At 46.1% G+C, this 22,635-nt stretch overlaps 1 protein-coding gene across 1 annotated transcript; it reads left to right on the top strand.

The window, feature by feature from the left end:
- Window positions 1–14,194: 14,194 nt before the first annotated feature.
- On the top strand, window positions 14,195–22,182 carry FJX1 (four-jointed box kinase 1). Its single transcript, XM_061381139.1, has one exon. The coding sequence runs from the start codon at window positions 15,286–15,288 to the stop codon at window positions 16,597–16,599; it is 1,314 nt and encodes a 437-aa protein (XP_061237123.1). The 5' UTR covers window positions 14,195–15,285; the 3' UTR covers window positions 16,600–22,182.
- Window positions 22,183–22,635: the final 453 nt, after the last annotated feature.

Genomic DNA, 22,635 nt, shown 5'->3' on the forward strand with positions numbered 1-22,635 from the left:
CCTAAACACCATAAAATAACAGCTAGTGATAGAAAATTCAGAAATCCCCTATTACTTTTCTTTACCCTAATAAAGGTCTCAAACTCGCTTCCTAATTCGAGAGGCAGTGCTAGACAAAGTTATGGAAATTTTGGATCTGCTAACAGTTGGAGTCAAAAAGACAGGCATTGTTTCTGTTGTGTGGGTGTGTTTGCCATCATGATCAGCATTTATGCAGACCCAGAGCTGATGTGTCACTCTGTGATGTATCACTAGGCATGTAATGCTGCTTGGTTGTGATTTGTACTGGCTCCTTATAAGAGGTGCACAAAATACATTGTTAAGATCTTACAGTACAGCTCTACTTATTTTATGCATGGTTAAGAGTTTTCTCAATATTATTTTAAAAATAACACAAGATTAATACTTATTTTATGCATGGTTAAGAGTTTTCTCAATATTATTTTAAAAATAACACAAGATTATAATTTTTCAAAAATCAAACAGTACAGACTATTGGGGTAGGTATCTATAGCCTCATGGTCCAGCTCAGAACTGACCCTTTATTTATTTTTTAATTTTATTTATGTATTTATTTTTGGCTGTGCTGGGTCTTTGCTGCTGAGTGTGGACTCTCTCCAGTTGTGGCAAGCGGGGCCTGCTCTCTAGTTACGGTGCGTGGGCTTCTCATGGCAGTGGTTTCTCTGGTTGCTGAGCCCGGGCTCTAAGGCGCAGGCTTCGGTAGTTGCAGCTTGCTGGCCCTGGAGTATGACGTTTCAGTAGTTGTGCGTACAGGCTTAGTTGCTCTGTGGCATGTGGCATCTTCCCCCACCAGGATCGAACCCATGTCTCCTATGCTGGCAGGTGCATTCTTATCCATTGCACCATCAGGGAAGTCCCAGCTGCTCCCTTTTATGCTTTCTTATATACTACCTTCCCTGTCACAGTGCAAAGGCCAGGTGAACCAAAATGGTGGAAACAGCTGTCCTCAAATGGACCAGTTAGATTTCCTCTCCCTGGAACATAAACACTTGAATGGGAGGTGACTGGAGCTGAGACATGGTATACCTGCACGTTTGAGGGAAGGGCCTCCTGCTTGCCTACCTGGCGCTGTGGAGTTCTGGTGCTTTCCAATACCCAATTTTCAGGTCCTTCACTGATGCTGGGAACTACTTCAGCATCCTTCTATCAAATCCCATTTTTGCTTCTTGACTTAGCCAGTCCATTCCTATCACTTGCCATCAAAGGCACCACAACTGACTCAAGAGTAGTGAGTACAAATTTTGCAATCACACAAAGATGGGGGTATCAAAATATCACGTTCTTCATTACTCTATATCTGATTTTAACTTTTAACTTGAGCCTCCACACACACCCATTAATACATACAGAATGCTTTCTCAAATGCATCAGGAAGGATAAAGACAAAAAGGTATATGATAAAAAGTAAAAGTGCGGCCCACACACAGATTTTTTTCTTAAAGAGCAATGCTATTAATCACTCAGTATGTCCTCTCAGGTATGTTTCCATGCAGCTGACTGTGTGGTTTTTAATACTTATTGAATACCTACTATATGCCAGAAACTGTATTGGAATATCTCACCTGCTATATTTATTAAACCCCATACCCTTATTCAATTCTCATAATACTCCTGTGAGGCAAGCATTAACATCCCTTCTTCAAAGAAAGAAAATCATGGCGGGAAGACTTCTATGAAGTCTAGCCACCCTCTCTGAGCCTAAAACAGCCATACAGATTTGTCATCGTCCCCAACTAAGTGACCCTCTCCATGGAGAAAGGCAACAAGGTCAAGCACCCTACCTTGATCTCTTGGCTTGGTTTTGCCCTGTGTGAGCAAGGGTATCATGTATAGGAGCAGAGAAGTAAGAGAAAACTTCTTGTTTTTCACCATTTCTTCTCTGCCATCTCAGAGGTGTTTTATGATAACTATCCCCTCTCCCATAATCCAATGATCAGTAATGACCCCCTGTTTCTGCCTCTGACTTTCATTGATTAAATCCTCTATTTCTTAACAGAATCAGGCTGGCAAAGAAAATGATTTCAAGATAATCTCTGTGTTTTTTCCACAACCCTCTGGTTTTACTTTCCCTCCTCCTTTTTGTCACACTTGGTAATGAGAGAAACAGAAAGCACCATTTAAGGGAAGAGGGGCTTTTAACTATTACAGGTTTTGGGGAACTGTCCCTGGGCTCCTTTTCCTGCCATCCTTACTGGAGTTTTAGTGGTCACTGTAACATACATTCAACAGGGATTTGCAACCTTGTGGAAAACCAGACGTGGTGACAAAGTCTGCAGATGTGGACTAAACTGAACAAAGTATGAATGCCATGGGAATGAAATGCCATGGAAAAGCTCTGACGTGGAAGCCAGATAAAGCGTGTTCAAGTTCCAGGTCTGCCAGGAACTAGCTGTACATCCTTGGACTCATCACACAAACCTCCAAGGCTCAGTTTTCTCCATCATAAAATAGCAACAGTCACTAACACCTGCCCTATTACCCATCTCTGTGCTTAGTCCTCAGTCCTGTCTGACTCTTTGTGACTGCATGGACAGTAACCCACCCGGCTCTTCTGTGCATGTGGATTCTCCAGGCAAGAATACTGGAGTGGGTTGCCATGCCCTCCTCCAGGGGATCTTCCCAACCCAGGGATTGAACCCAGGTCTCCCGCATTGTAGGCGGATTCTTTATCAGCTGAACTACAAGGGAAGCCCCAATCCCCTCCCTAGCAGATTATTGTAAAAATTCAACAAGACTGTCACAAGAAAGAACTCAGCAAAATTGCAAGGAGCTCTAGAAATATATCACCATCATTATTCCTCAGCCCTCCTCCTGCTATTCCTCAGGCCCACATTGTCCCTAAAAGGCTCTCGTTCTTTAAACTCAAGCAGGCAAGAAACGGCCTCTGCCTTTTTTTTCCCTTCCTGTTTTCTTCTGGGGAAATGAAAAGGAACCAGACAGATTCAGGAGCCGGGAGTCTCAGTGCCCGGTGCATAACAAACATGCCCAGCCCCATGGAGGCAATTCGCTGCTTCTGTGTGGCAGTCTCAGAGTCGGTTCTCAGGAGGGGTGAAATCAGAGGAGAAATTACAGCAGGTGATGGCCATCCCTGCACTGCTGACCTTAATCTTAATCTTGTCCTGAGATGGAGAGAGTGCTGTCCTCAGGACCACTGGGTCAGGCAGCCAGTCCAGCCCACTTCTTTTCCAATCCCCCTTATCCACCCCCATATGCTATTAACCACGGGGAGCCCTCTGTGCTACAACAGGCCTCTCAGGAGATGGGCTGGGCTCGATCACCTAGCAGAGAGAAAGAGAGATGTAAATACCCATTTCCAACATGCCTGGAGTAAGACAACATGCCAGGACCAAGGAAGAGACAAGTCCCTTGTAGGAGACCCCTTGCTTAACTGGCCAGGGTGTTTCCCAGCTCCAGGAGGTCACACGGCACTGCAGTAAAGCTAACTTCTGTCTTTGAGATGACCAGATTTGAAATTCTTCTGTTACTTAGCAAAAGTGTCCCAGGCCAATTAGAAGTCTTACTTCTCACGATACTCTGGTTTTCCCATCAGTGAAATGGAGGAATACCTCCAAGGGGTGGAGAGGGGGAAAGTCGTAAAGACTGAGTTCATGAAAAGCTCTCACCCATCACACCACCTGTAGAAAGGACCCCCAGAATCTTTCAGATTCTGTTCCCAACCTGATCACAAGGTAAACCTGGACCTGAGGTGGAAGAAGCTGAGATCCTGCTGAGGCCTGAATGGGAGCAGGCCATGAGAGAAGACGGAAATTTTGCCTGTTTCTCCACAAAGGGAGAAGGAAAGGGAAAGGAAAGCTGAAGGAAAGAAGGCTTTACATAATGAGGGGACCCCAGCCCCACCCCAGAAGCCCCCGTAGATCTTCAGCAAAGCTACTAAACTCATCTCTTTGCCCAAGTGGATTTGGGGTAGGGTCTGTGGATAAGGTAGTGAGCCTCACATCCACATTACTGTGTGTTGGAGTCAAAGCAACAAGCATAGAAGCAGGAGGCGGACACAGAGAGACAAGCTTGAGGGACAGAGGCCCAGGCGCTCTCAGAAAGGGAGGGAATGTTTCTGGACCCTCCCAGGCCATAGAATAGGAATTTGGGTCAAGATTAACTGGACCTCAAAAGAACAGGTTAAGTTCAAGTAGCAAAGGGGTTAAATCATTGTCATCCTCATCAACATCACCATCATCAGATATTGTTGACTGTCTTCCATCGAAGGCCGAGAACTGATTTCAGAAAATGAAACCCCAGAGGCCAGGAAGCTCGCACATTCTTAACAAGGGCTGCATGACTGCAGAACTTCTACCTGTTCGCTCACCCACCTTCCTGTTGAAATACAATGCCACCTCTCCATTCACCATCCCCTACCAGGGAGTGTCCCTAAGTTACCCCTTGTTTTTGCATATTCCTCCAGCCCCTCTTCAGGCCAACAGCGATGACTCGGGCCAGGCCTGGAAAGCCCTCGGTCTCCCACTTAGGCTGCTCGCTATTCCAACGACACCCGCCACTCTGCAGTGAGCCCCCAGTTATAAATTACTTACCTACTGGCCATCATTTTAATGTAAATGGATTTTAAAAAGCAGCAAGGGAATATATTTTCATTTGGAGTTAAAGCATCATTTTTTACTTGAATTTGAGCCTGGTCTAGAAGAGATGGCAGAAGAATGGCTCTGAGGCTAATATAGCTAATGATTATGATGGAGATCCCAGGAGCTGCCGATATTTCACTCGCAGCCACCTCTGGTCCAGCTTCGCTGCCTCCAGTACTTTTTTTTTCAGTCACTTCCATTAACACCCACCACCTATGATGGAACCATTATGATAATATCTCTGCTCTCGGCAGCCTCAATTGGTCTTGACACATTATCACCCTAAGAGCTCAGCCACGTGGCACTCAGTCCTATTTATAATAACCTTTGGCAGGAGCCACCAAAATAAAACCTGGTACTTATGGGCCACCTTTCATCTAAGGAAATCAGAAAGCTTTACAAGCTTAATTAAGCTTCAGCATCTATCTGACTGATGAGATGCATGGGGCCTGGGGAAGCTGAAGAAGCACAGCATTGCTAATTGCACAGCAGATAAGGCTCTGGGCTGCAATGAACAAAGAAATCAACAAAGCCAGTGAGCGTCACCTTCTTCAGTGGCAAATGTTTGTTGAATTTCCCCAGGGTGGGTTGAAAAATGATAGGTGAGTGATAAAGGGGCCACGAAGAATCTCCCATCTGTAGCTTCTCAGTTTAGGGAAGGGACCTGAGATTTGTTTCTTTCATGAAAAGAGGATTAAGCTAATCCAATACACTCAAGTGCTTTTAAGGATGAGGACACTGAGCTCCTGAAATGTAGGAATGAACTCAAGCACAGCTCCTTCTGCTCACCCCCAACGTTCTTCCTCCCCAAACCCTGACCTGCAAATCCCCAGTTACCCTTCAAGACCTAGATTCACATCTGTCTCCTTGGTGAAGCCTTCCTCCTAATTCTTCTCTAGTAGAATTAGTTGCTCCCTCCTCTGGGCTCTTGTGTGGTTTCTATTAATATTTCCATAATAGCTAGAGCAATTGATCACAGTTATTGAGCACTTAGTAAGTTTTATTGTGCATTTCATCCACACAATAACATAACGAAGCAGGTGAGGTTTTCACCTCCCTTTATCAGATGAGTTAATAGGTTAAGTGACTTTCCCAAGACAACACAGCTAGTAAGTGCAAGACTCAGCCTGGCTGCAAGCACATGCATCACAAGACCACAGCACACTGCTTTCCCAGCAGCACAAGTGCGGTGGAAGAGTTCTGTTTATATGTCTGCCCTCTTTCTGGTTTGCAAATTCCCATGTGAGAGGTATATCATTTAGGAATCTTTTGGCTGCGAAGAACAAAACTCCCAACACAGAGTGGGTTAAACCTCCAGGGAACTCCAGAGGCAGGATGGCTCCAGAGTGGATTAATCCAGGAGCTTGGTGACATCACCAAGGACATGAGGACATCACCGGGGATTTCCTCCCCTCTTTCTGCTCTGCTCCCCTCAGTGTGTCCACTTAGTTCCCCTTGCAGTTACATGATGATGGCCACAATTCCAGGCCTCAAATCTAGACCTGGGCCATGGAGGAAAATGCCATATCTTTTCTGTGTCTTTCTGTCATGGCACAGACACTTTTTCCAGAAACCTTGCTGTGGACTTCCCTTCTGGGGTCACTGGCCAGAATGGCTGCCATTTGTCTATGCCTAAATCCAACACTGGCAAGGCGATGGAAGGGACTTGATTGATTTAGCCCAATCAGGATTCAGCCTCCCCTCCAGCACCAGGCACAGAGAGGAGGATGGAGACCTGCCAAGAAGCAGGAAGGGAAGGGAGAAGGGTGAAGACAACCAGTGTTTCCTGATGCAGGTGTTAAAGACAAGAGAAAACCCGATGCCATCACTTTTTGCTCAGTTCTTGGCCTTTAGCACATGAGCAAGAAATGTCAGTTGAACTAAGTTATAGTAGAGAAGGAAATTCATGTCCCCAAATGCCCAGTCCAGAATTTATACCATCATACCCTATAACTAGGGTGTGATGATACATGACTGAGATATGCATCAGCAATTGCTTTGAAATTTACTAAATTAATTCACCAAGGCTCCAACTCTAGATTCTAGTCTCTAACACCAGTGGCTACAGGAACCTTTTCCAAAAGCAGGTCAAAAAGAGAGCTACATGAAATAAAGAGAATCCTATAACTATTAGTCTCAACATAAATTAAGGGTTCGTGTCAACCTTGACTTTCTTTCCAGAAACACAGTGTGTTCTTAAATCTGGGACTCAGACTTGCCTGGTGGTCCAGCAGTTAAGACTCAGCACTTCCATCACAGAGATCATGGGTTTGATCTCTGGTCAGAGAACTAAGATCCCAAATGCTCCAGGATACTACCAAAACAACAACTGGGACTCACTCATGTAGACAGGTTGATTGTAAAGACTATGTTCCCAGACCTCTTTCTAGCTATCCAGCAGGATTTACCTAGAGTCAGGTGTGTATAATACCTGTCCCTAACAGCCAGATATATAAAGATGAAATCAGTTAAGCATTTCTTGGGAGATCCAGATCAAGGTCAAATAGATACCAAGAAAAGGAAAATGATCCCCAAGCAGAAAAATAATGTACCCTAGGGGGAGACAGAGTAGAGAAGGAAACACAAATAATGAAACTGTGGCCCAGCGAGACTCAAAAGCTACCTGCAGTCACACAGCTCGTAACAGCTAAAACAGGAGTCATACCCAGTTTCAAGGAATATTGTACTTATCTCTGACATGGTCTTTCCCTCTCTTCTGTTTTGAAGAAGCATCCAGAAGGGTGCATGTTGGCATCTTTCCCCCGGAAAGGCTTGCTACTCAGAACACCCAGAAAAGATCAGGACTGAATGAGGCAGAGCAGTGCGAGAAAGCCAGCTGTTCAAGACTGGTTGGAGGCTCTGGGATGTCAACAAGAGTTACACTGGGAACTTTGGACCAAATGGACTGACTCTATAGGGAAGGAAGAGAGTAAATTTCTTCAGGGAAGATGCTCATCTGGGGCTTAAAGAGGGTGCATTGGGCAGGGTTGCCATCTGCATTATGTTTCTCAAGACCCAAGTGAGGCTTGGTGCAGGACAGCAACAAGAAAAGGAGAAGAGTAGAGAAACAGAAAGAAAAGGGAATAATAAAAACTAGGAGTTTGGGATTAACAGATACACACCACTATATATAAAACAGGTCAACAACAAGGACCTATTGTATAGCACAGAGAACTATATCAAATATCTTGTAATAACCTATAATGGAAAGAAATTTGAAAAAGAATAAATATATACATATATATATATGTATAACAGAATCACTTTGTTGTACACTTGGAACTAACACACTGCAAATTAACAATGAGTTGTGTGAAAGCCTTCTTCAGCGATCAATGCAAAGAAATAGAGGAAAACAACAGAATGGGAGAGACTAGGGATCTCTTCAAGAAAATCAGAGATACCAAAGGAACATTTCATGCAAAGATGGGCTCAATAAAGGACAGAAATGGTATGGACCTAACAGAAGCAGAAGATATTAAGAAGAGATGGCAAGAATACACAGAAGAACTGTACAAAAAAGATCTTCACAACCCAGATAATCATGACGGTGTGATCACTGACCTAGAGCCAGACATCCTGGAATGTGAAGTCAAGTGGGCCTTAGAAAGCATCACTACGAACAAAGCTAGTGGAGGTGATGGATTCCAGTTGAGCTATTCCAAATCCTGAAAGATGATGCTGTGAAAGTGCTGCACTCAACATGCCAGCAAATTTGGAAAACTCAGCAGGGGCCACAGGACTGGAAAAGGTCAGTTTTCATTCCAATCCCAAAGAAAGGCAATGCCAAAGAATGCTCAAACTACTGCACAATTGCACTCATCTCACACGCTAATAAAGTAATGCTCAAAATTCTCCAAGCCAGGCTTCAGCAATATGTGAACCGTGAACTTCCCGATGTTCAAGCTGGTTTTAGAAAAGGCAGAGGAACCAGAGACCAAATTGCCAACATCTGCTGGATCATGGAAAAAGCAAGAGAGTTCCAGAAAAACATCTATTTCTGCTTTATTGACTATGCCAAAGCCTTTGACTGTGTGGATCACAATAAACTGTGGAAAATTCTTCAAGAGATGGGAATACCAGACCACTTTATCTGCCTCTTGAGAAATTTGTATGCAGGTCAGGAAGCAACAGTTAGAACTGGACATGGAACAACAGACTGGTTCCAAATAGGAAAAGGAGTTCGTCAAGGCTGTATATTATCACCCTGTTTATTTAACTTACACGCAGAGTACATCATGAGAAACGCTGGACTGGAAGAAACACAAGCTGGAATCAAGATTGCCAGGAGAAATATCAATAACCTCAGATATGCAGATGATACCACCCTTATGGCAGAAAGTGAAGAGGAACTCAAAAGCCTCTTGATGAAAGTGAAAGTGGAGAGTGAAAAAGTTGGCTTAAATTTCAACATTCAGAAAATGAAGATCATGGCATTCGGTCCCACCACTTCACGGGAAATAGATGGGGAAACAGTGGAAACCGTGTCAGACTTAATTTTTCTGGGCTCCAAAATCACTGCAGATGGTGACTGCAGCCATGAAATTAAAAGATGCTTACTCCTTGGAAGGAAAGTTATGACCAACCTAGATAGCATATTCAAAAGCAGAGACATTACTTTGCCAACAAAGGTCCGTCTAGTCAAGGCTATGGTTTTTCCTGTGGTCATGTATGGATATGAGAGTTGGACTGTGAAGAAGGCTGAGTGCCGAAGAATTGATGCTTTTGAACTGTGGTGTTGGAGAAGACTCTTGAGAGTCCCTTGGACTGCAAGGAGATCCAACCAGTCCATTCTGAAGGAGATCAGCCCTGGGATTTCTTTGGAAGGAATGATGCTAAAGCTGAAACTCCAGTACTTTGGCCACCTCATGCAAAGAGTTGACTCATTGGAAAAGACTCTGATGCTGGGAGGGATTGGGGGCAAGAGGAGAAGGGGACAACAGAGGGTGAGATGGCTGGATGGCATCACTGACTCGATGGACGTGAGTCTGAGTGAACTCCGGGAGTTGGTGATGGACAGGGAGGCCTGGTGTGCTGTGATTCATGGGGTCACAAAGAGTCGGACACGACTGAGCGACTGATTTGATCTGATCTGATCTGTGTGTGTGCTCAGTCAATTCATTCGTGCTCCACTCTTTGCAACCCTCTGGACACCAGGAAGCCCGCCAGGCTCCTCTGTCCATGGGATTCTCCAGGCAAGAATACTGGAGTGGGTTGCCAAGCCCTCCTCCAGGGGATCTTCCCAACCCAGGGATGGAAACTGCATCTCCTATGTCTCCTGCATTGCAGGCAGATTCTTTACCTGCTAAGCCATCAAGGAAAAACTATATATGTGTGTATACACATGTATATTGGACTTTGTCTTCTAAGAGCTTTACATACAGGTGCTAATTTAAACTGTAAGGTTATCACTATTAATTAATTCCTATTACTCACCTGTGTAGAAGGTAATGGCAACCCACTCCAGAATTCTTACCTGGAGAATTCCACGGACAGAGGAGCCTGGTGGGCTGCAGTCCATGGGGTCGCACAGTCAGACACGACTGAGCGACTAATATACACACATATTACTCATCAGATAGTATACTGTTGTTGTAACTAGTAATACCAATAACACTTGTATTACTGTGTTTTAAAGATGAGGACACAGAGACACAGAGAGGTCAAGTAACTTACTCAAAATCACACTGTTGATAAGTTTTAAATCTGAACAGTTTGGTTTGAGGATTCATGCTTTTCAGCATTTTACTTAAGAGCCACCCCTGAGAACATTTCAGAGCAAAATCTGAGTTGAGTTTCAGTTCAGTTCAGTCACTCAGTCATGTCTGACTCTTTTTGACCCCATGGACTGCAGCACGCCAGGCCTCCCTGTCCATCACCAAGTCCCCGAGTTTACTCAAACTCACGTCCATTGAGTCGGTGATGCCATCCAACTATCTCATCCTCTGTTGTCCCCTTCTCCTCCCACCTTCAATCTTTCCCAGCATCAGGGTCTTTTCCAGTGAGTCAGTTCTTCACATTAGGTGGCAAAGTATTGGAGTTTCAGGTTCAGCATCAGTCTTTCCTATTCAGAACTGATTTCCTTTAGGATGGACTGATTGCATCTCCTTGCAGTCCAAGGGACTCTCAAGAGTCTTCTCCAACACCACAGTTCAAAAGCATCAATTCTTTGGCACTCAGCTTTCTTTATAGTCCAACTCTCACATCCATACATTACTACTAGAAAAACCGTAGCTTTGACTAGATGGACCTTTGTTGGCAAAGTAATGTCTCTGCTTTCCAATATGCTATTTAGGTTCTTCCAAGGAGCAAACATAGTTAATTTCATGGCTGCAGTCACCATCTGCAGTGATTTTGGAGCCCCAAAAAACGAAGTCTATCACTGTTTCCACTGTTTCCCCATCTAGTTGCCATGAAGTGATGGGACCAGATGCCATGATCTTCGTTTTCTGAATGTTGAGCTTTAAGTCAACTTCTTCACTCTCTTCTTTCACTTTCATCAAGAGGCTCTTTAGTTCTTCGCTTTCTGCCATAATGGTGGTATTATCTGCATATCTGAGGTTATTGATATGTCTTGTGGCAATCTTGATTCCAGCTTGTGCTTCATCCAGTCCAGCATTTCTCATGACGTACTCTGCATGTAAGTTAAATAAGCAGGGTGACAACATACAGCCTTGACGTAGTCCTTTTCCTATTTGGAACCAGTCTGTTGTTGCATGTCCAGTTCTAACTGTTGCTTCTTGACCTGCATACAGTTGAGTTTACTTTAATTAAAAAAATTTTTTATATCTGTCATTTTCTTAGTAGTTTATAATTTCCCAAGAGTTTGGCCTCATCATTACTTGCTATGTGGACTTCCCTGGTGGCTCAGATGGTAAAGTGTCTGTCTACAATGTGGGAAACCCAGGTTCGATTCCTGGGTTGGGAGGATCCCCTGGAGAAGGAAATGGCAACCCATTCCAGTACTCTTGCCTGGAAAATCCCATGGACAGAGGATCCTGGTAGGCTACAGTCCATGGGGTCGCAAAGAGTTGGACACGACTGAGCGATTTAACTTCAACTTTATGTGCTGTGTAACTTCAGGCCAGTTACTGGCTAAGCTTTGGTTTCCCCATCTGTACAGTGGGAACAAGACTAGTTGTTGGGATGGTGAAAGGAGAACACATGTGCAGAGCTCAGACCTGTGCCTAGCCCATAATAAGTGCTCGATAAGCATTTGCTGTTAATGTTGTTATGGTTATTAGTAACATCTCACATGAACTTCACAACAACCATATGAGGTAGGTAGGGTTTATCATCCTCATTTATCAGATGTGGAATCTGGTACTCATGGACATAGGAAATAATTAGCCACTAAGAGGAAATGCTGGACTCAGAAAACCTCCCAACCCCCAGCCTGCTGCCCTGCACCCACCCCTCAACTCCACCTCTTCTCTCTTCTCCAGCAGGCACTCTTTTATGAGACAAATCATTCTTCTAACAGGACTGTGGACAAGTGTGAAGCAGTTGGAAGCTGAGGCTCAGGGAGAAGCTCTGAGGATTGTTAGGAAAGTTCTCCAAGTGAAAATAGGTTTTTGTGTAGGAACAGATGAACAGCACCTCCCCTCATCCCTAAGAAACTGCCAGAAGGGCCAGCCTGCGGTCACACATTGTAGTGGACAGTGCCTTGTGCTGTCCCAGGGAGACCCAGGGGGACGGCAGTCAGGGGTGTCCTTATGCCAGAAAGTAGAGGAGAATGGGAGTGTCTTCCTCTTACAAGCAGAGAAGTGTTTTTAAACACTGTCTAAAACAATAACTTACATAATGCACTTAAACTGCCTTCTACTTTGGGTTTGTTGTTTCTCTTTTATTCCTACAGCTTTCTGTAATTCTGCATTTCAATGCATTTGTTCAAGTTTCTATTAGTGCTTCCTGTTCAGGAACCCAGTGCATTCAGTCCGATGTCTCTGAGCCACTGGCTGTGATAGGGTCAGTCCGTGTTTTGAGGTGCAAGGTCTTAGCTGACTGCTTCAAGTCTTCAGTTTCTTTATCAATACCAGTAATGTGATCGGAAGATTCTGGGACTGGGTTGAAGTCAGCCCTCCTAGCCTGAAAATCATGTGCTTCTTCTTTTCATGAAGTGGATCCTTCACCAATTTTTTTCCCCTTTTATGAATGAAAACTCTTATTTTGTATCTTTTAATGGTAAGCAGTTTTTTTTAATGACTTGTTACATGCTACTTGCAGAGCTTTATCTCATTAACATTCCAATGATTTATTAAGCGTTACTGAACACCAACTAAGTGCCAAGTATTGTGCCAGACAGCCATAAAAGATAAGACAGACTCCTCATAGAGTTTATAGTGAACTATCCCTTATAGTTATAGTTTCTGTTAACAGCTAAAAAGACAGTGACACTAACTGCTTTGGATATCCCCATAGCCCCCAGGACATGGCATGGGCCAGGGTAGTCAAGTAATATTCTCAGATTTAAGCCATTAACCAGCCTGTTGAAAATGTATGCTTTTCTAATTAGATGATATTCTACTTATGCCCACAAGGTGGAGATCTTGCTTATAGTTTACAACCAAGCTGAAAGCAAGGCATTCCAAAAAAAAAATTCTCAGAAGTTAAACCAAAAGACAAAAAATTAAATGCTACTGAGCACCTTTTTAGTGCAGTATACTATGCTACTTGGTAAGACAAATAGAAAGTTGTTAAGATATAGTCCTCTGCCTTCTAGGGAAAGATGAGGGTAAGGACCTTGCACAGAACAGGAAGATGGTACCTTTGAATGAAGTAAGATAGTACAGCAATAGTAATCTCATCATCAGATAAGATCTATATAAAGGCATGATATAGAGATTCAACCAAAACCCCGCATTTCAGTCAATATGGAAACACTTGAAGGTATACTGGGGCAACTCTGGAATTCTTAGATGTGGTCTTCAGATGCCTCTACTTAATCACAAACCTTAGGGTGCCTGCCCTATAACTAGAACGTTCATTTTTTGGCAAATACAGTATAATCAGTACCAGGTGATGCACTGATTCAGTTGAAAACCCCCATGTGCATCTGATGCGGGGGATAAAGGCAAGAGAAACATGTGAAAGGAAACAGATATCAAACCCTTGCTTTCCGAGGTGGAATCCAGCCCCACCCCTCATCTTGTGTCTTACCTGAGAATCTTGGTTTGGATCTGGGACAGAGTCTAATGCACAGAGCTGAGAGGGAGAGCCAGTTCTTATCCAATAACTTTCCTAGTGGACTGAACCCAAAAAGTGTCTGGAAGGCAATGTGGTTTGCTGGTTTTGTTTTTCATTTTATTATTATTTTTTTTTTGCTCCTCCACCCTCTTCCCTAAACACTTCTTCCCTTAAAACCATTAAACCAGTAAGTCAAATGCGGTATGGTTGTTGTTTTTTCATTTGTTGAATTGAAAATCACACGTGGGGCATAAAGTGACTAACTAAACGACAGTGAGCCTTTAAAAATAATGCTGGCCACTTGACTAAAAATGGTGAACTTTCCTGATAGAGGGAAAATCAAGCGGCAGGCTACTTGGAGACCCCCGTTTGAATTTGTTTCTTCACTTACTACCTCTGTGGTCCTGTGCAAGCCCGATCCCTTCTGTGTCCCCAGGAGCCGAATCGTGTCATTCTTAAGAGAAACCGTCTCTAAGGCCCCGTCCCCTGGACTAGGTCGGATCTTGAGTTGTAAGCCTGTCATGGCAACCTAAACATCCCCCTAGACTGTGAGCTCGGTGAGCAGGGTACCGCATCTGTGGATTTTACTGTTCCGTGTCCAGAAGCGAGGACAGACGCTTTGTTGAATGAAACCTGCCTAGGTGTTCTTGCACAGTGAGGTCGAATTCCCAGAGAGTCCCTCGGGAAAGGGCGAGCGACCAATCTCAAATCACACAGGACCAGGGTAGTGAGCGCGCTCGGGAAAGGCGGTGTCGGTTCAAAGTTGTTTGCTACAGATGGTTCTTCTAACCCGGCTGGAGTCACATCCTCAGTGGCTCGGAGAGCTCCCGGGATTTACATAAGGCAGGGTGAATCACACCGTTGGAAACGGACAAGGCAAGAAGACCCGCCCCCGTTCAGGCCGGGCGGCGCCCGGAGCTCGATTGGGGGTTACTCTGAACTTTGCAGGAGGGACTCCGCGCCCACTGCAACCCCCATGAGAGCCAGCGGCGCGTCGTTCCCACCCCGCGCGACTCCAGCTCCGTGCCGCCTGCTCCCACGCCCCCGCGCGGGCGCCTGCAGCCGGGCTTCCAGCTCCCAGCCCCTAAGTCCCCGACTGAGTGTGGGGCCGCTGCTCCCGCTTGGAAGGAGCCATCGCCGCTTTAAGGGGAAGAGGAGGGAAAGCGGGCGGAGGAGTGGGGGGCGGGGAGCGGCGGCGGAGGAGGGGGAGGGGGATTCCCCCCGCCCTCGCTCCCACGTGGTCCGGGCGCCTGTGAATCGCGCCCGCCGGAGGGTCTCACAGCGAAATACAAAAGCAGCTGGGAAGCGGCAGCCAGGCGAGTTCTCAGTGCCGAGCGGAGCGCTAGGCAGAGCCCCGCAGCCGCGATGGAGCTGAGGCGCCCGGAGCCCCGGAGCCAACGAGCTGACGGGCCCGCCTCGCCACCGGGACCCGGGTGCCGGGGCTCGGCTTGAAGCAGCGGCGGCACCGGCGCGGCCGCGGAGCATGGGCAGGAGGATGCGGGGCGCCGCCGCCACCGCCGGGCTCTGGCTGCTGGCGCTGGGCTCGCTGTTGATGCTGTGGGTCGGACTCCTGCCGCCGAGGACCGGGCTACCCACCTCCCGGCCGCCCGAAGACGGACTCCCGCGGCACCTGGCCCGGAGCGGCGTCCGGGAGCCCGCGCCTCGCTTTCCTCTGCCTCCGCCCCTGGCGCGGGACGCCCGCGGCGGCTCCCTGAAAACTTTCCGGGCGCTGCTCACCTTGGCGGCAGGCGCGGACGGCCCGCCCGGGCAGCCCCCGGGTGAGCGCAGGCGGCACGTGCCAACCGGGCGGCCCGGGCCGGAGGAACGCGCCGCGGTGCACGGGGGCGTCTTCTGGAGCCGCGGCCTGGAGGAGCAGGTGCCCCGGGGCTTCTCGGAGGCCCAGGCGGCGGCGTGGCTGGAGGCGGCGCGCCGCGCCCGGGTGGTGGCCCTGGAGCGCGGGGGCTGCGGGCGCAGCTCCAACCGGCTGGCCCGCTTCGCCGACGGCACCCGCGCCTGCGTGCGCTACGGCATCAACCCGGAGCAGATCCAGGGCGAGGCCCTGTCCTACTACCTGGCGCGCTTGCTGGGCCTCCAGCGCCACGTGCCGCCGCTGGCACTGGCCCGGGTGGAGGCTCGGGGCGCCCAGTGGGCTCAGGTGCGGGAGGAGCTTCGTGCCGCTCACTGGACCGAAGGCAGCGTGGTAAGCCTGACTCGCTGGCTGCCTAACCTCACCGACGTGGTGGTGCCCGCGCCCTGGCGCTCCGAGGACGGCCGTCTGCGGCCCCTGCGCGCCGCCGGGGGTGAGCTGGCCAACCGGAGCCGGGCGGAGCTGGTGGACCTGGTGCAATGGACCGACTTAATCCTCTTCGACTACCTGACGGCCAACTTCGACCGGCTAGTCAGCAACCTCTTCAGCCTGCAGTGGGACCCGCGGGTCATGCACCGAGCCACCAGCAACCTGCACCGCGGCCCCGGCGGGGCGTTGGTCTTTCTGGACAACGAGGCGGGCTTGGTGCACGGTTACCGGGTGGCGGGCATGTGGGACAAATATAACGAGCCGCTGCTGCAGTCTGTGTGCGTGTTCCGAGAGCGGACGGCGCGGCGCGTCCTGGAGCTACACCGAGGCCAGGACGCGGCCGCCCGGCTACTGCGCCTCTACCAGCACCACGAGCCTCGCTTCCCGGAGCTGGCCGCGCTCGCCGACCCCCACGCTCAGCTGCTGCAGCGCCGCCTCGACTTCCTTGCCAAGCACATTTTGCACTGTAAGGCTAAGTACGGCCGCCGACCCGGGACTTAGCATTACCCGGTGGAAGAGAGAGTGTGAGACCCCTGGCTGGGGGATGGATGATGGGGGGAAGGGCCGTCGTCTCTGCCACCTCCTGCGGACCAGCCGGCCAACGCCCAGCCGGAGACCCGAGCGCGAAGGCGACCAAAAACTTCCGCTTCACCCACCTGCCCTTTTCTCGCAGTCCCAAGCAGTTTCCTTTCAAAGTTCTGGGAGGATGAGCTCACCCAGCCTATAAAAGGATTCTTCCCTGTGCCAGCACGGAGTTTGCATCCAAAGAAACTGGCTGCTGCCGGAGTTTGGCCCCCGGGTGGCAGTCTCAGTAGAAGATACAGCCCCTTCCTTGGCAACCCCTCCACCCGCCCCTTCCCTTCCCGAAAAAGGAAAACTTCTATTGGAGCCATTGAGCTAATTCTGCAATTTCCTACCGATCGCCGCGCTGGTGGCCCGGCAGCAGGGCTCTGATACTGGCTGGTGGAGCCCCCTTCCCGTGTTCTCCCTTTGTTCCGGCTCCGTGATGGTGAGGTCACTGTTAAGAGCTGGGGAACCGCTCCGATAGGACAAAGGGAGCAGGACCTAGAGAATGGGGGGAGTCCTGCAGTCCCTGGCAGTTTGTCTGACCTGTTCCTTAACAGCTTGTCGCCTTGGCCTGAAGGCTACAAACGCAGGACTGCCTGTGTGCACGGAGTCAAAGAATGAATTTCTAATCCCTCCCCCTTCCCAACCGGCCAACATTTTGACAATGAGGATGTTCACCGGCAGGAAAAGAAATCCGTTTTATGCACTTTACTTTGTTTTTATTTTAATTTTTTATTAAGAAAAACTTTTTTTTTATTTGACAGAATTTGCCTTCTATGTATATATGTGCATAAAGTGTGGTGTAAATATACTAAACAAACTTATATTTCAATAAAAGGGAGTTTAAAATTTAGAATTTAATTCCTGTGGTTTTAACTATTGGAGGTATCTGACATCCTACCTGGTTTTTGAATAAGCTTTAGGATTTCTCCCTTGTGGACGTGCTTTAACAACAAAGGACGCATGTATATCCCAGTTGTGACCACAGAACTTAAGAGAGCTGAACAAAGGCAAGAGCAGATTCCCTGTCCTGCTCACTCAAATGAATCCTAGTGCTAGAAATTTCAGAGTTCAGCAGAGAATGTGGGGGATGGTGGAAAAAGACATGGAAGGAAAGTATTCTATTTCCTGGCAAATAAAACTTTGATATAAAAGGATTTCACTGTAATAAAGTCCTATATTAATCATTTGGCAAATATGATAGAACCAGATGTGCAGACTAAAATATGACAAATGCCCGTCCCCCTTAAGCTTAACTACCGTGGTCCTGTGTTGCACCTGATTTTCAGCAGTGTAATTACCGTGCAACTCAATGTGTACCGATAATAAGTTGAGCACATGTTGCAAACAGGTAGAGAGAGTCATAAATTAATTCTTCTCGTTAATCTCCCAGCATAAATTCCATTGCATCCAGGAGATCATACTCTCCAACATCTGGACTCATCCAGCTCTCTTAAGAGATTGTACTGGTCAATACCCCCCACCAGCCCTCCTCCCTGTCCTGCCCCCCCAGGTACTAACTGCATGGTCCCCTCAGAGAAGCCATTGTCAGACCAGGAAAGGGTGTAGTACTTTGTATATGGCATGTGGACCCTTAACTTCTTGGAGATTTCAAACTTAGAAAACATCTTTGTATTTTCTTAAGCTTCGTTTTGACCCATAGGAGAGAGGGGAGGGAGGCAGTTTATTAATGTATTTTTGCAATGGCCCTTTGGTGTTTTATCTTGGCATTTTATTTGACATGTGGGTCCAAATAATCTTGCCTGTTATCTTCTTTTTATTTAACGACCTCTTAACTCAAAGCAACTTTTGGCTACTTTAATAGATTTTTATTTGACTTGCATTTGTAAACCTGGGGTTTTATAGACTCATGATGGTATTAAATCTCTGGGTTTCCCATCTCACTGTGCATTACAACACAGTGTGTAATTTAACCATTTAATGCCATCCTTATGTTTCAGTGCCTCTGCTAAGACAACTCAAAAAAAAGAGTCCATAAACTTTGTGGTGTAAGCCAAATATTTTCATAATACAGCCGCAGACGGTAGTGATAATGGGAAATCTTTTTCAAGACATTAATGTGAAACCTCTGATAGTTACATCTTTCAAAAAGAAACATTTTCCATTTCTGATGATTAATAACTATGTGAGATTTGCTGCCCAAATCAATAGAGGCTGCTCCAAGAAAAGGATAAATATTCAGCAATCTACATGTTTACCCGACATGTTCAAGGAGAAAAACCATGGGCAGAGCGAAGTTAGAAGTTTCACAGATGTACAGGAAATACACCCTGACTCCCATTTAACTTCAGTACTGGTACACTCTGGGCCAGCAGCATTCTCCACATTCCTCCTGAACTCCAGTTCCAAGCCCAGACTTGACCATGGTTAACTCAGGGCAAGAAACTAAGCGTAATTTAAACAGTTCTTCTCAGATTCTTTAGTGAACCATTTCTGCCTGTTTGAGAAATAAGTTTAATTACATGGTGGAGTTGTTAAGGGAACCAAAAAATTACAGAGAAGAGGTTTTAACTGTTGCTATTCCTTGTGGATAATCCGTAGGCTGTGACATGAAAAGATCAATTAACATTTTGGCATGGTCAGTGAATGCTGCTAGGACCAAATCATTTTTCAGATGAAGAAAAAAAAAAAGAAAAACTTTCAGGCTGTAGCATGATGTAAAAGAGTAATGAGTTCTGCAGGCAGACTATATTCTGAATTCTCTCCCTCACCTATTTACTTTCAGCAAGTCATTTAATTTAGTTCTCTCATCTATGAAATGGAGATTCAATCAGAGTATTGTGGGATTTAAATGTTAACATAGAAAACATAAGGATACATAGAGGTACTTTAAAAAAAAACAACTCACTTCCTATTGCTCTTTAAAAAAACAAAAACTCTTGCCTTTCTTACAGTTCAGTAAATTTCTACTAATTTTCATTATCAAAGTCAAATTTAGAAGTTTCCGAATACAGGTCCAGTTTTTGAAATTAATGATAAGCTAATTTTTAAATGATTGAGAACCCTCTTCTAGCATACGATCCTGAACAAAGCACTGGATCCTATGGCCAGGGGCACAGGTTAGATTTCTGTATGAGCTTGAGTGGGTGGTTTCAGGACCCAAGCAGACCCTCTGCACCAAAGGCAGCCGCACTGCAAATATATGAGGGTGCTTTTTTTCAAGAGTAGATGGCTCATTGAAAATCCATCACCACTTCTGGAAAGCATCAAAAAGTGATGAATCTTTGCAAGAAGAACAATCCTCCTCCCAATTCCTTCTGCCAAGAGAAAGTAGGCAATTGACCTTTACTCTCTGGATTTGACTGTTGATTAATGCACTTTGTCAATGACATAGTTCTAAACTCTATTAAGAGTGCTTGCCCTCCTGTCTTCGGATCCTGAAGAAAAACAAATTATTTTAACACCTCTCAACACTTCTCCACCTTCTGCCTAGGACTGCAGCTAGGAGAGTCCTCTTAAGGCCTAGATGTTGATTGTTTGGATTAAATGAGTAAATATTTGTAATATTCTCAGAACAGTGCCTGGCACAGAGTAAATGTAATATAAATGTTTGCTCATTCATGGGGTAGATCGTTTTCTTCTCTAAGTCAAAACCATAGGCATTTTGAGTCCCAGACAGGATCCTCTTTCATAATCCCACTGTATCTCTGCAGTCACAGAACACTTTCTATAGGCTTCTATTTTGGCTCAGGAAGACCAGCCAGAGTGCAAGAGTCTGGCAGGAGTTACCTAAAGCCCACAGTTGTCAGCTGGTTGCCTTCTTTCTGAGAATGCCCTTGTATGAGTTGTCGCAAGCAACCCCCTCTTTTTCACAGGGAGGCTGTGCTTCTATTTCTCAAATGGCTCATCAGCCCCAGGGAACAGTAAGCTGTGGAACTGTGCACCTTCTGAGCTACCCTATTGCCATGGATCATCCAAGCCTGGGCACAGATTATTTATCCCTCCACACACCTGCCCCATCCTACAGAACCACTGATCCTGGGTGGTGCAAGCTTGGCAGGAGTATGAAAGGAGAGGCGAGTCCAGCTGATCCAAAAGCACAGGAATTGCTCCAGGAAGGAATAGAATGTCAGCTGCCAAAGTGGCATGGAAACCACAGGGCAAGAATTGACACCCACCTCCAAGCATGCTTTGATCATTAAAGTCAAATGGAAAGGATACTGTAAGCCCAGAGAGGAGGGCTGTTTATGAGTCATGGACTTGGGAAAGTCATTTCCCCTCTCTGACTCCAGGTATCTTACCTGGAACAAGGGGTGTTAGATTAGATTGGCAACTTCACAATGTTTTTCACCAGAACCAAGTGGCAACCCACTCCAGTATTCTTGCCTGGAAAATCCCATGGACAGAGGAGCATGGCGGGCTACAGTCCAGGGGTCACAAAGAGTCGGACACAACTGAGCGACTAACAGCGTAACATGCCCTTATATGTGTTGTCACATGCAACCCCCTCTTTTTCACAGGGAGGCTGTGATTCTGTTTCTCAAATGGCTCGTCAGCCCCAGGGAGCAGTAAGCTGTGGAACTGTACACCTTCTGAGCTACTCAATTGCCATGGATCATGCCAAGTAAGACACACTTTATGTTGTAACCCAGGATGCACACACATGCACACGCACACAAATACACAATTGAAACAGAACTTTCACAAAACAGTCTATAAAACACACTTTTATATTCCACTCCATTTTATTCTATTCCTCCTCTTCCTTTACTCCCAATGCTAGTCCTGACCCTCTAAACTGATTTAATAACTCATCAGTGCAGCATAGTCTACCCTAGGCAAAATGCTGGATTAGGTGGTTGGTAAGCTCCTTTCCAGCTTCCCTGGTAGCTCAGACAGTAAAGAGTCTTCCTGCAATGCAGGAGACCTGGGTTCAATCCCTGGCTCAGGAAGATCCCCTGGATAAGGGAATGGCAACCCACTCCAGTATTCTTGCCTGGAGAATCCCTTGGACAGAGGAGCCTATCGGGCTACAGTCCATTGGGTCACAAGGAGTCAGACACAACTGAGCAACTAACACTTTTCACTTTTCAAGCTCCTTTCCACCTCCAAGGTTCTAGGGAAGTTCCATTTATAACCACTTCACCACCTACTATAATTTTTCCCCAAAGGGAATCCAGGCAGATTTCAATTTTGTATATTTTCTAAAAACAAAAGACTGAAGTATATTGCAAAACATAACTGGAAGAACTGCTCAAAATCTCACCTAGGGTCTTTTCATAAACACCTTTAAAATCCCCTAAATGTGGATGGAATATAGCTTTCAGTTTGTTCCTACCATGTGTGCAAATGTTGTGAGGCTTTGGAAGGGAAAAAAATTCTTTGCATCTCTGCCTCAACATGGCCCAAGGACGACTCAAGAGGACGGTTTCTTTTCTGTGTATTCATAAAGATCGGATGTAAGAGTCATAATTTTTTAATGTGACTGTTTTACCAATTTCTCTTTCTGTGTCCTGCTGTGGGGGAAACTGCATTAATAAACTGTGTCTCAATGCTGCCTAGCTGGAATTTTTTTCTCTGCAGGACTCCTCCAAATATAGCTAAAGGAATGCTCATTTTATTTATCTTTTCAACTTTCTTTCCATTCTGGCTATGTCTTCTTGATATTTTTGATTTTTTTCTCTTAATGGCACCTTAATTTGGGGGGAGAATAGAGAACTAATTGTTCATTGAATAACGGCGACAACAAAAAAGTTTTTTTTTCTCCCTTCGTTGATGCCATATGGTATCCTTTATGGCTTTAACAGTTATTTTACACTGTATCCAGAAAAAATTAAATAGCTTATGAAACTGGTCTTTTTCCAGTATCAGCTCACAGATTTTACTTTGCTGAAAAATTGTGGGTTAATAATAGAGAAGTGTCACTTTTAATTTGATGGCCCTACCATCATACATTTATCTCTGCCTGTTTACACCTTCCCCTTAATAATTGTTTTCAATGCTTGGTAA

Source organism: Bos javanicus, chromosome 15, assembly GCF_032452875.1.
Source record: "Bos javanicus breed banteng chromosome 15, ARS-OSU_banteng_1.0, whole genome shotgun sequence".
Taxonomy (NCBI): Eukaryota; Metazoa; Chordata; class Mammalia; order Artiodactyla; family Bovidae; genus Bos; species Bos javanicus.